This window comes from Mustela erminea, chromosome 1, assembly GCF_009829155.1.
Source record: "Mustela erminea isolate mMusErm1 chromosome 1, mMusErm1.Pri, whole genome shotgun sequence".
Taxonomy (NCBI): domain Eukaryota; kingdom Metazoa; phylum Chordata; class Mammalia; order Carnivora; family Mustelidae; genus Mustela; species Mustela erminea.
The window spans coordinates 142,600,642-142,615,086 of NC_045614.1; the positions used below are offsets into that span (position 1 = coordinate 142,600,642).

Here is a 14,445-nt window from a genome sequence, read left to right on the forward strand (position 1 = left end):
ATAAACTAACACACAATATTACAGCTTTTGCTCTCTCTTCCTGTTATTATTCTACTGCCAACATGCTTATTATAAACACATATTCCTAATTATCGTGTACTCTCATTTCACTTAGCAACACATCTACTACGATACAGAATTCTGTGTTTTCACACAGTACATTTAATCTAAGTTATTTAAACTTGGAAATCACGGATATGCAACTAAAATACTATCAGCTAAATTTCCTTCCTATTACCTTCAGCAATATGCCAATTGATTTCTTCTACGTAAATACTGTCTTGAACTGTTCGACTTCTGTTTTTAATGAAACAAATCCTCTTCTTCTAAGTAGAAGTCTGCTACGAACGTAAGTCACCTGGGAGCCTGGCCAAAGTCTGCAACAGCACAGCTGAAGGCTACAGCCATTTCACAGGGTCCTCTCACAGAGTATTTGGTTTGCTTTCCTAACTTGCTAAAAATAGTAGATTACACAGGCTACCTCCATCTCATGGCTCAAGAACTCACAAAAGGCTGGACTATGGATTGTAGGAAAACATACAACACAATTAAAGAAGTCAGGATATTACTAGCTTTCTAGATTCCTTCCGTTTACTCTCTGAAACAATACAAATGATCTAGCGGTTATTGGCATGGAAACCTCATAATGCTCCCAAATTTCAGAACTTCAAGCATGAGTCACAGAGTTACCTTTAACTGTTAAAGTATGTTTTTGATCTATTTTAGCCACAAAGTGTTAGTTATAAATACATATCTAAGAAAGGTGGCTTTTGAACATGAATACTTAATTACATATTCCAAATCGGTTAAATGAATTCTTAATTTGATTATTTCACTAACATTTTAGGAGCTATTGTTCTGGGTATGAACCTCCACCACAAATAAATTTTATGTTTGTTTTTCTCCTTATTCAAATCAAAATATTTTACCAAGTTTTAGAGAAGATGAATTAAATTCCAGTTTCTCTTAGAAAGACAAAGAATGAGGACAAAGTTTGCATTGATTAGCTGCTATAATGAGTTCGTTTCATAAGTAAATTTAAATCTTGAAATTACTCGTTATTAAAAAAAAGTCCTTGATGTGGCAGTTCAATCTTGTTAACCACACAGCATGTCATTAAGCAATGCTGCTGTTTTACTCAAAGGGAGACTGTTCTGTGTCCACAAGTGAGCAGCCACTAAAAAAATATTTTGAGATGAGAAAATAGCAACTGAATTTTAACGTTTCACAATGTTTCCAAATGCTGTGGAGGCAGGTCTTCTGTGAAACCACTCAATGTCACAGCCAAGTTTAATGTCCTTCATTTGGTAGCTACGAGTGCACCATCAACTGTCTATAGGATTAAAAATTGGATTTACTAGTAATTGGGTCAAAACAGGGTTACTTATGGACACAGCTGGTTACCGACAAGTGTAATTAGCCATTTGCCCCTCATTTTATGGGCCCTCATCTCTAATTACACCTAAATTCAGTCAGCAGGAACTCGGGAATATATATTCACAAAGGTACAACCACTGTGCCCTTCATAGATGCCTTTCCAAGGAAAGTAAGAGAAAGGCCCGATGATAATTCCTAACTTTTGGCTTATTGATCTTTATGACTATGACATGACGAAATAATCTAATACTATTAGATACCTTTGTTGTTGTGAACACTTCCCTTGATCTACTACTCTGAAGATAATATCCTTGAGTCTTTGGTGAAAACTTTGGCAAAGTAGGAGCCCAAGCTAAGCCAAGAAGCAATTAACTGAAATAGTCAACTCACACGTTAACTCATAACACATCAGAGTTAGTTATGAGTTAATGTATGAGTAGACTACTTCATTTAATTCATCCCATGTTATTAAAGAAAGCATTTTTATTATAATAGCACTTTTTTTTTTTTTTGCAAAAGACAACATGGATCTATAAAACTTTTACTTCTCTATAGATGTAGAAACAATAGTGACTCCCCCCACCCCCGCCATCCACAGATTCAAAGAGTGAATTCTACTGGCACATTAGTTTTTAAAGGCAATTCAATTAAACCAAATAAGTGAAAGTACCCAGAAATCTTCACATTTCTAGTCTTGACCTTGCATGTCAGAATAAAGACACATATGCTATCTTATTAAAAGGCACATTTTCAAACTTGATACCTGAAATACGAACCAATGACATTTCTGAATGTCAAGATATATTAAAGCAGATCTTGTATTCAGTATTATGTTGCCCAACAAAAGCTAACTTTTAACACTTCTAGCTGAGACTGTTACAAATTTCAAAATGATCAGGATCCAACAAAATAAACTAAGTTATTTTACATTAGAAGTTTAGGAGCTAAAAAAAAAAAAAATCCAAGTACTCATATTTAAAAGTTTCTGCTTATTTATGAAACTCAACATTCAACAAAGTTTATGCCTCAGATAGAGTGCTGGAGCAGGAGAACCTTAATTCTCTATTTTCCACAAAACTCACTGCTTCTGGCCTTAAAAGAATATGCTTATACAATACAAAGGAAACCCACGATTTCATAGTGTTAATATAAAAACTCTAGCCAAGTTTAGCTGCCTAGAAATCTGTTCTTTTACAAGCAATGGTGCAGCACCTTAACAAACAAGGGAAAACATATCATCTTCATTCAGCTATTGCCATGGCCTTGTAAAATCAATCTAAGCATATGCTAACACACCTATCTATCTATGTTTACTATTTCTATAGACATTGACGTTGCTATAACTAAGTAAAAAGTATGCTGATACTCTCTTTTAGGAAAAAAAAAAATACTGCATTAAAGGACTGATGAAGTTACTCATAACAAACAAAGTTTGGCCAGACATGGCTCTATTGCTTCTCAACAAAAGTCCCCCTCCCCCAAAAACATTAGTAAGAACACACCGTATGTATAACTAAACTATTAACAAAGCAATCCATAATTCCAAACTCAAGGGACGATACGTCCATATCCCCTTTATTCAATTATTGCGTATCCTTAAAATAATATAATAGTTACTCACTTTCAATGAATCAAAGCAGGCGATTACTCGTCCATTTTCAACTTGGCAGCTTTTCGAAGGATGTGCAAATTTACATTCCGTGTCTGGCCGTGAGCAAGTCCCCCTTTGGAACTCTCTACATACTTCCAGTGTTAGCCATTTTGTGTCCCGAATTGGTGTGACACTAACAGCCATGTTTAGATTTTACAGGTAGTTAAATTTTTCAGTGAAACCAACAAACCCAACCCCCCCACAAAAAAAAAACAGCAACAACAACCCCCCCAAAAAAGCTGAACTGATAAAACTGTAAAATGATGATGAAAATGTCCCCTCCAAAATACTTTTTTCCCCACTCCCTGCTTTAAAAGTACATGGAAAATTTTGTTGTCAATATCAAGGAAAAGATCTCCCACTAGAAATTCACAGCATGAAACTGTTAATTCAAAGAGGTTTTGGTTTTTAGAGAAATACTAGACTCGTAAGTAGATGAATGTTTAAAAGTAGGGCCTCGAATCAGCCTTGTGCTCTCAGTAACCCCTTCCCAGTGCCAATTTGGAGCCCAAAATGCAAGCATGAAAACGTGGCAGACCCTCTGACACCGAATTTCCAAGCTGCTTTCAGCAAAGTTGTCTGAAAGGGAATCTCCTCACAGCTGAATTTGCAATGGAGTTTGGTGGTGCAATCGGTATTGATTAGTTTGGCATAGACAGATGAAGCAGTTTAGAGCAAATCGAGAAAATGATTTTTTTTTTCCTCCTTGATTTCCTGGCAGAAGAGATCTTACTTTTTCAGCAAACTTTTCTTTTAAAACTAAAGCAGCCTAGGGCAATGCCAGATACTTAGAGCTTTTGTCTTGATTATAAGTAGAAATGGGGGTGTCTGGGCTAGAGGTGGAGGGTGGATGTGCTGTCGTCACAGTCTAGCTGGCAGCAAGCAAGGCAAAAGCAGAGACTGCTCTAGAAGCGGGTCCAAGCAGCAGAGACGTCAGGAAAGGCACTTCTTAGTACCAACCTGTAGAAAAAAGAGATAGGTTAAGATTTACTAAGTAGCACTTCACTGATGTCCTACAGTATCACAACCTTGCCATGTGCTACCAGACTAAGTAATATTCAAGTCAGCTTTTCTGTCTCTCTGTCTCTTGCTCATTCTGTCTCTCTCTCTCACATACATACACACACACACACACACACACACACACACACACACACAATACTTACAGTGAAGCATATTGCAGCCAGCCATCGTAGATTTATTAAAAAAAGGGGCCGTTTCCCCTTGTGAAGCAATGCATGATAGAGAGATAACCAATCACAGATAGTGTTGCAGCAATATTCTGGGCAGAAAGCCAATAGTGTGGGTTGTCTTATGAAAGGTCGCGCCTGTCAGACGTTCATTACTATGCTATAAGCACAGAAAATGTCCATCAGATGTGACTTATTCCACTGCAAGAGGACGAGCATGTGGGTTTTGAATTTACCCAACATGCAGTTAGTGGACTAAACCATGTTAGTTTCAAAACAGCTTCTAAGACAAGTCCAAGCACTTGAAGATCATTACCAGTGAATAAAGGCAAGGTTTAAAAATTGCAGCTGACTTCCAAGCTGCTTTTCCCTCCGGCTCTGCGCAGGGACAGGCACTGAACAGCCTGCTCCCGCTGTCCTGACACGTGAATAAAAAAGGAAAGGGGTGTTTACAAATGGTACATTCTCCTGACCTATCCAATTCACTTCCTTCTAAAGCCCAAGTCCTGCCCCTCCACTGAAAGCAGCTCTCATACTGTAAAACTATTCCATTCAGCCGGCAGACACTTTGTCAATATATCACAGGCAGGCGAGATGCGAACAAAAGCATCCTTTATTTGAACATTTTTGAAGCAGAAGCTGAGGTCATGTGGGGAAAATAAGGAGTGCAGTGTTGTCAGTGTGTCTGGCAAATCTGAAGTCAACCTCAAGGGGGAAAGTGATTCCATCGCAGAAACATTAAATATTAAGTGAGCAATTTGATTTGGGCAGCATGATGCACTTCGGAGGTACGAACGAAGCCGGAGGTTGGGGGCTGGGGGCTCCCCTGTAGCCCAGTGATCTACCACGAGGCTGCTCCTAAGAGCAGGGCGTTTTTGCCTCTCACGACTTACTTTCTCTTTCAACCGGGATGAAAAAACTTTCTGAAAATGCTTAGTACTTACAGAAACAAAAGTGCATAGGTTTTTTATTTTTTCCTTTTGAATGTTACCAACAAAGGAAACAAGGCTTTAATAACTCCAAAAATTTCCCACTCCACAGAGGCACTGGCACAATATAATAATGTTTGATCACACTTCTTCTAAGGCCAAATATGGTCAATTAGCATATGGTACATGTGGAACCATGATTTGGAACCTGGAATACAGGATATAAATGTGTAAATATAGAACCTGAATAGATCTACCTATGGATATCTAGCAGAATTCTGAAAAAATTTCTTTTAGGATTAATAGTGTCATTCTTCTTCTTTTTTTTTTTTTTTAAGATTTTATTTATTTGTTTGTGAGGGAGAGCAAGCATGAGTGGGAGGCAAAGGGAGAGGGAAAAGCAGAGTCTCCACTGAGCCGGGAGCCCAAAGCAGGGCTCAATCCCAGAACCCTGGGATCATGACCTGAGCAGAAGGGCAGATGCTTTAACCGACTGAGCCACCTAGGTGCCCCAATACTGTCATTCTTAATACTAATTTAAAAACAAAACAAAACAAACAACAACAACAACAAAAAAAAAACTAGCGGAAACCAGGTTTAGGGAACACTATAGTAAGACTACAACTTAAAAAAAAAAGGGCTAAAAAGAACCAACTCAAGAAATATTTTTGTTTTCAAAAAACTTTCTGGTCCTACCTCCTGAATATATAAAAACAAAGTCAAGTTGGTCATAAACTCTAAGATTCATCCACCCTCCTGACTCTGCTCTACACTCAGGATTTCTCAACTACTCCAGACCTTTAGCATGTATCCAGCTATGGCCAACAACCTCTTCTGTCCTTCTCTCTGGAATCTTCAAGTGTTTCACCTGTAACCATTCACCTACTTTGGAAGCCAGCTAAGATGTCACTTCTCCAAGAAACTCCCAAGATGTCACTTTCTCCATCTCCACCCACCCATTTATTGGCACAGTCTTTTCTGAATTATCTTTGCATCCCCATATGGTGTGTTACACCCTTCTATGTATGACCCACTAAATTATATGTCAGAAACAATGTCACTGGTCTCAGAACCCCAGTGCCCCGCACAGTGATGGAAAATATATGGAGCTCTGTAACTTTGGTAAATTAAATGATTGATTACTACAACCAGACTGGAATTACTTTTAGGGCACAGAAATACATAAACACACATATGAACACATCCTATAAACACATGTATAACACAACACATGAACACAAACACACACACCATCACTGCCTCTATCAATTACTCTATTCTCAGGTCACAGGGGCCCTCCCACTGCCCAGGAATCCTCCCCCAGCCCTGGACAGCTCCCTCAGACATTCCACACAGCAGCTTTTCTAAAGCTTCAACACTTTCAAGCCCTTCCTCCTCCATATTCCTCTCCCTAGCAGCAGATGATGGTCTTACATGTCACAGATATTTCATAGTGAAAAGAGCAGCTCTCAGGCAGGAGAGAGAGGTCTCATCTTCCCACCACCCATCTTTAGTATATGTGCTGCCGAAGCGAGCACCCACCACCCATCTTTAAACAATCTTTCTGTATGTTTCATTTTTCTCTTCCAGTTTTGCCTTCCCTTGCACACCGTAAGCATCTGCCTTGACTCACTCCTTCTCAAAACATCCATTCCCTTTACATTCCCTCTACCCGTGAATAACCGGCCTTGCCCACATGCTTTCTCTTAGTCCTCAACATACCGAGGTAGCTCTGAACTCGAGGAGGTGGTGTGGCAGGAGAAAGGGGACCCTGCCTGGCTACGCGTCCTTCCTCTCCCTAATGCTCTTCATCGGTTGTTCCCAGACCCATGTCTAAAGAGTCATCTCCATGTGCCGTTTTTCTGCTTCTTCAGTTTTGAATCTGTATCAGTGTGACCTCCACACTGTTCAGCAATGGCCGTCAAGGCTCCAGTTTGAGCCAAATCCAAAGACTACCCAAGTCCTTATGTTTACTTGACCTCTAACAGCAGCTATAGTTCTCTCTTTCTTGAACCTTTCCTGTCTTGAACCGACACATTCTAACCTTTTGATTTCTCCCATTGCTGCCCCTGTAGTACCCTCCCTCAGAGAGAGGAGCTGCCGAGAGCTGGGAAGCCTCTTGGCGTGTACTATGCTGGTGTAGCTCCAGGAATGGTTACGTGCTAACCCTTTGTTTGGTGTGACACACTTCCTCATCCCTTCGGCTTGGTAAATCCCTTCTTATTTAAGTTGCTATTCAAATATCACCTTCTCTGGATGGCTGCACCAACTATACTAAACACTATCCATCTCAGAACAGCCTCGGTACATTATAGCTCTTGGAACTTTGGCCCCCAAGGTTATAAATTCCCCGACAACAGGGCCTACCACCACTTTTTATTTTATCCCAGTTCCTGGAACATAACAGATGCCTTTAAAATGTTTGATAAATGAATAAATTTTATTCAAACTCACAGGAATAAACATGTATATAAGGACGCATCCCCAATAGCAAGGAAATAGTTCATCATGACCTGCAGGGCCCAGGTCCCACAGCATGAGAAAGGATAATGGTATCACTAGAAATATCTTCATTGGTCAGTGGTTATGTCTAAATACAACCACAAAATCCATTTCCAGAGTTGATTGTTTTTCCTTTTTTTTTTTTAACCATGCTCCAGGCTTAATCTCACTCAGGCACAAAACACACTTTAATTAGTAAAATGCTTGCAAATGGGTATTTTGGACATTTTTATTTTTCTGTAGCAGAGATATTCTACTCACTTCAAAAAGAGTTCCTGAAAAAAATTATAGATAGACAAGTATTTGTAAGTTCAGTACTATTTAATTGCCAAATGTATAGGCAAAGATGATAGTCAAAATGTTTCCTATTATCTAGGCATAGAGACTGAGCAGTCAAAATGGACACCAACCTTTATGCTCTGTTAGTGTAGCTGCACCAGGCAATGAGTGTTGCAGTCCTTGATATGGGGCACTGGGGTAAAGAACTGAGATTATATCTAAACTTCTGGTATCAGATTATAGTACTATTTTATAATCCTCCTCTTTATTCAAACAGAAGAACTTCAAGGAAGACTGGAAATCTTCATAGTTGGAAAAGGATCAAAGTAAATTAAGATTGTGTAGGATTTGGATCAATACTGAATTCTCAAAACATTATTTCAACTAGTAATGGTTATTTATTCTAGAGATAGAGAAGGTGCTTAAAAGTGGGTAATGTCTGCATTGTAAGAATTCTTACAAACCTATTTGTTCTAAAATTATGTGTTGTTTGTAAATATTACTGAGGAAAATATTTCTACTGTAAAGATACTTACTAAGAGGTAAATTGTTTCTATACTTCAACATATTATAATAAACTTCCCTGCACCAAAAAAAAAGAAAAAAAAATTGGACCATTTAATAGTTTTGCAGTAAGAATCAAACTTCTTAAAATGGATATAACCACAAGCCCTCTTGTACCTATTGATCAAACTCCAAACACTAACTGAAGAGCTTCTCCCATTACGTGACACATTCTACAAATAAGCATGTTCTGCTGTAAGAAGCAAGATCCAGTTTCTCCTTGAGTAATATCAGAAATCACATACATTTTCTACTTTAAGATATGAAGAGGGAAATAGGAAAAGACGTGAATGTAAAGCTGGAGGGTAGGAAGCTAAGAAAAGGATCAAGGATAAAGTAAAACAGTGTGGTATATTGCTAATAATGAGTCGCACAGTATATATTAGCATCAAAACGGACAGTGGATAGCTTTGTATGGCTACTTAAGGGCTGCCTACATACTGCAATAGAGGCTAAATGGGTGCTTGCAAGGTAGAAGACTGAAATTCTGTTTTGGAGAACTGGATGGCTTCTATGAGCAAGGTTAAATGTCTTAGTCATATACGTGTGATCATCATTTCAGTTCTTTTGAACCATATATAGGGAGTTTGGTCCTACTGCCTCCCAGAGCAGTTAGCTGGGAATTTGGGGGACTTTTTTCATAAGCTTTTGATTTTGAAATAGCTTACATATTAAGGAAGTTAACAGAGTAATTATTTGAGGTTTGGTTTTATTTTTTTTTGTTTTGTTTCACTTTGTTTTATTTTTTATTTACTAAGACAGCTTCAACAAAATTGGAAAAGAAAGTCAATTTCACCACACAACATTTGAATTTGACAAAAAGAAGCCCCTTGCCCCAAACCGTAACTTTTCCCCCAGACTCACTAATGTCAACAAGTCCATAATTAGCAATGCATGACATTAGTGAATTAACTCACAGTACAATTTTGTCCAGGTCTTGCCCCAAATATTAACAGATTTCAGTACGCAAACCAACTAGGCATTTCTGGAAGCTGTACAGCAATTTCTCTACTCATTAAGGTACTAAATAGAGTAACAAGACCGTTAGTTATTACAGGGGGAAAACTGCAGTCTGAATGGGTTAATGCAGTCTTCAGCAGTATTCAACTCCATATAACAAAAAGCTGAGATCAGTGTTTCTCAGCAAGGGGTAAGCACACTACTGGTAGCACCCATGGCCATTTTAAGTGAGGCAGAAACAACATATTTTAATAGATGCTTCAGAATGCAAAAACTAGCTCATCAAGCCTGTGATTACATGGATAGCATTGCTTAGAAAGAAGCTAACATTTAATAAAAGTAATTTAGAGAGTAAAACTAATATACCAAAAACAAACAAACAAACAAACAAAAACAAAAACCCTAAGTAAATATATTGGCAAAAATCATGAAGGAGATATGAAAATAACTGAAGTTTTAGAAATACTGCTGAGAAAAAAAGATAACTTTTAACCACACATGCTGACTATTAATGTGCCCGGCCACTCAGACACATTGCACTGTGTTAGAGTGACAAGCTGCTGCCAAGAAAAGGAAAGTTTACTAAACTGAAATAAGTCATCTATGGTCTGTCAAAGTACTCCTTTACAATTCTGGAGGGCTCTATATCCTAAATCACCAAGTGATCCCTTACCAGAAGGATAATGAAGGGGCCATGATTAGAAGATACACTATTGCCAGAGATTAGAATTCCAAAAGCAACTAATTGAATGGCACTCAACAGAAAAATGATTATTGTCCCTCCAGTGTTGATATTTAAGACCAAAGAAAACAGGAAGCTTCGATGAAATGATTAAAAAGTGAATTTTGAATTGTCTCCTGTATCAGGCAAAATAAAAAAAAAAAAATTAAAAGCCTTAAGACCGTTAGAAGATAAACATCATGATGGCAGGCTGTACTTCTGTACACTGGCTCACTAGCTTTGCACCTAATTTGGTCTTCATCTGGTCCCTACTGCAAAGTTATCTTCCTGGAAGCTTTTCCAGCCACTATCAAAGAGTATCCAACTTTCTGTTCCTCTCAACACCAGCACAGGCTTGCCAGACCTTTACCTTTCTTTTTTCTTTTTTTTTTTTCTTTGAGGCACTTGTTAGTATTTGGTAACTATTATTATGTAACTATTTTACTATCTGCTTATCATCTACTTTTGCCATTAATATGTAAGTTCCATGACAGCAGGCAGCTCTCCAAGCCAGTTCTCCACTCAACAGACAGAACCGAAAGTGCCTCATCCAGAGAAAGCCAGCAGTCTGTTTGTGGGATGAGTAAATATTTCTTAGTATATCTGCATACTAGTTTGTAAGTACTTTACATAAGGTACAAGGCCTGTTTGATACACTGGCTCTGTCACCTTTATAACTGACTGAAACCAGCATCAAACTCCACTCACCGGAAAGAGAGCATGAGGCAATGAAGTCAACAAAGACTGTATTTATGTACCTCCTCAATTATGAATTTGATGGAAGATCTTCTTATCCACAGAATAATGTGAAATAGTTACATGTGGCTTTGCAAATTTAAAACACCTAAATAATCATCTGTGACTTCCTGACAGAATCAGTCTTCAGTTCTGGCAAAAGAAGGGAAAATTTGCAATTTTTTCTGAGGATATTCAAACAGGCAGCTTTTTAACATTTCCGGCTATTCTACAAGAAAGTATAATGACATAATACTATAATGTCACTTTATCGTTCTTCAGGAAAAAACATTAAGCCTATTTAGTGTTTTGTCTACTTTACATATTATACAAAGAAGTCATCTTGTTAACCTTAACACAGTCATTTCTGAGCTGTCCGTATCATTTAATATTTCAAAATAACAAACAGGAAATCAGTACACAAACTACAACAAAATTAATAATGCTGCTAGGTGCTCAAGAGCTAACAAATCTCACCATTCTGGCCATTTTCAGGAACAGCAATACACTGACCCAAATGGAATCTACCAGTGTGAAATTAGCATGACAAAACTGAGAATGCCAAAACGTGATATTGTTATTCTCAGTGCAATGCCATAAATATAGACTTTGATTCTAAAGTTTACCCAAATGAGTTAATTTTATTTGGCATAGTAACTGGGGACGCCAAAATCTTAGTTTTAAATTTTTTACATTTCTATCTTTTGAATAGTATCACCTAACTTCCTACAAGGTTGGTGGCACTTCAGCTTAAAACATGTTTAAATATGATCTCCATTGCATGAGAAATGGTAGCAAATTCATCTATGCTTCCCTAATAGTGTTATTGCCCAACTCAAAAAGAACTATGAAGTTGGGTCAGTGAGAAAACATGGCGCCCCGTGCATCAGTGAGATCTGCTACATGCATACCTCTCTGTCCCACTGTCCCAACTTTCCTTCCAGGGCAGAAATCACTCTCACAACTGGTGGTCATTAAGGTCCTCTCCACAATTAACCTGTGCCTGTTTTTCACTTGAGCAGACTCAACCAACTGAGCTAAATTATAAAGTCTACATGAGAAGAAATGACCATATATATATATATATATATATATACATATGTATGTGTACATATATTTGTGTGTATATATATATGTATAAATATATGTGTGTATACGTATGTACATAGAGAGACAGTGCATGTGAGTCAGAGTACACCAAAAATAAAGTATATCTATTAGAGCCAGATTTAATCATAGTTGTCACACTTCTCAGAATTTTTAAAATCCTAATGTGGCAATAACCCTCAATACTGTCAAGTATATCTAAGTACAAAACCTCCATTTTAACAGATGAATCTTGAATTTCCAGATAGGTCTGATTTAAAGCCTAACACAGCAACCTCAATCTGGGAAATTTCACTGATTTATTTCTATTGAAGACAGCCCAAAATATGTGGGCAATTATTAATCATTATGAGAAATCTAAGTAAAATGTATGTTAATAGTTAAATAAAGAGATCTCTATTATTATAAAGAGATAATTATTCTTCAGAATATAATGAATGAAACCAATTATAAATATAGTATGGTATTATATTAATGGATCCAATTTAAGGAATTAGTGGACTTCTCATGACACAACATAGTACATAAACAATTTCTTTCCATTTAATTAGTAAAAATCTCTATCATTTTACAAATGTATCTCTAACTGCAAACTTTACAAATACTCAGTCAAAATACTTACTGCAAACTTTACAAATACTCAAGCTATAAATCATCCTATAAATATAAATCATTCTATAAATATTTCTATTGACATATTTAACCTTAAAATTTATCTTTCTAAATAAACTTATTTCTGATAACAATAAAATATTAGAATCTGTTTAACTTCAGCTTTTAAAAAATCACAAATTCACACACACTCACATATAAAGAAGAATTCTATTTTCCCTAATTAATAGTGAGTCAAGACCCCATTGCTTTTCCCTAATTTAAAAGATGAAGGAAGATATGTAATGAAACAAGGACATGCACTGGTAACTCTTATTTTCACTTCAGTATAGCTTAACTATCCTTTGAAGAAGATTCCCTATAACTCACACACTTAACTAAGTCTGAGATGCACGCAACAACAAATTATGCCCATATTGTTGCAATTGCTATATAATAAACCAGATCTTCAAGCTGAATTTTGCAGAAGCCTAGAATTTTAAAAGCCAGTCCACATAGGGAGGCATATTTAGTTCATGACTATAGGTCTTAGTATTTCTTACAGGGCTTACCATAATTTTTTTTATTTGAATATAGTTGACACACAATGTTATATTAGTTTCAAATATACAACACAGTGACTGGACAAGTTTATATATTATGCTACACTCACCAAAGTGGAGTTACCATCTGCTACCATACAATGCTTCTATAATATCATTGAAGATACTGCGCCCTTTATTCCCAAGAATTATTCATTCCTTAACTGGAAACTTGTATTTCTTACTCTTATTTCCCATTTTGCCTATCCTCTTACCCCCTCCGCTCTGACAACCATTAATTTGTTCTCTTTATTTATAGGTATGATTCTGCTTTTTGTTGGCTTATTCATTTTTTTTTTTTTTTAGATTCCACATATTAGTGAAATCATATGGTATCTGTCTGATTACTTCACTTAGCATAATAACCTCCCCTTAGGTATGCCCATGTTGTTGCAAACAGCAAAGTCTAATTCTTTTTATGGCTGCATAACATTCCTGTAGGGTGTGTGTGTGTGTGTGTGTATAAATATACCGAGTTTTTATAAAAAGAGAAACACACTGAAATCTGCAAGTCTGATAACATAATATTAACTGGAAAGAGGATTTGTCTATATACCTGCTTTTTTAGCTACATGTACACTGTTTACCACACCTTTGTGTCCCTCTAAGTCCTTGAATTTCTAACATATCTAAGAACTGAAATCTCATTATAAATGCATCAAATGATGCAGACCTAGAATCTCTAACTCACTGATACACAGGACCTTCTTGGCAGACATACATGAAAATGTCATGTCTTCACAGAACTCACATTCAGAAAGAGATGTCAAATAAAATAAAAACCTATGAAGTAGTACAATTAGGACTATGAGAATAAAGGATTCTCATATGAGAATTATACGGCTCAGGAGCAAATTAAAATTTAGACCAAATACAGTTTATTTAAGTTTTAAGCCTCTTTTCTCCCTCCAGACCTAGACTTCCATACTGCCAGTGACTACAATAATCTAAATAATTCCAAAGTCAATTGACAATCTGCACTCTTAACTATGGTTCTGCTTTTTGGGTGTACTGTGAAGCAGGGTATAAATTATACAGCTATTCTCTGTATAGAGATAGAAACTACTAAATAGTGGAAGAGATAGTAAAGTACAAATTAAAATGATGAACAAAAATCTCTAGCAAGTAATTTACATGAATTACATACATCAAGTCTACATCTTTTCTTTCTCCCTTTCATTGGTTTTAGACATCGCTAAATGAATGCTTTTCAATTATAATAAATTTGAATTATACA

At 36.8% G+C, this 14,445-nt stretch overlaps 1 protein-coding gene across 20 annotated transcripts in view; it reads right to left on the minus strand.

Moving 5' to 3' along the window:
* MBNL1 (muscleblind like splicing regulator 1) overlaps positions 1-14,445 on the minus strand; it is a 198,572-nt gene that overhangs the window by 138,819 nt on the left and 45,308 nt on the right. For 13 of the 20 annotated variants that reach the window (XM_032344932.1, XM_032344949.1, XM_032345037.1 and 10 more), the window contains exon 2: positions 2,999-3,988. The exons of 5 other annotated variants lie outside the window; for them this stretch is intronic. In XM_032344932.1, the coding sequence (XP_032200823.1) occupies positions 2,999-3,172 (174 nt within the window). In that variant the 5' untranslated portion in view covers positions 3,173-3,988. Of the gene's footprint in view, positions 1-2,998; positions 3,989-4,194; positions 5,464-14,445 lie in introns of those variants that run through there. 2 more of the 20 variants (XM_032344940.1, XM_032345056.1) reach the window with 2 other exon arrangements.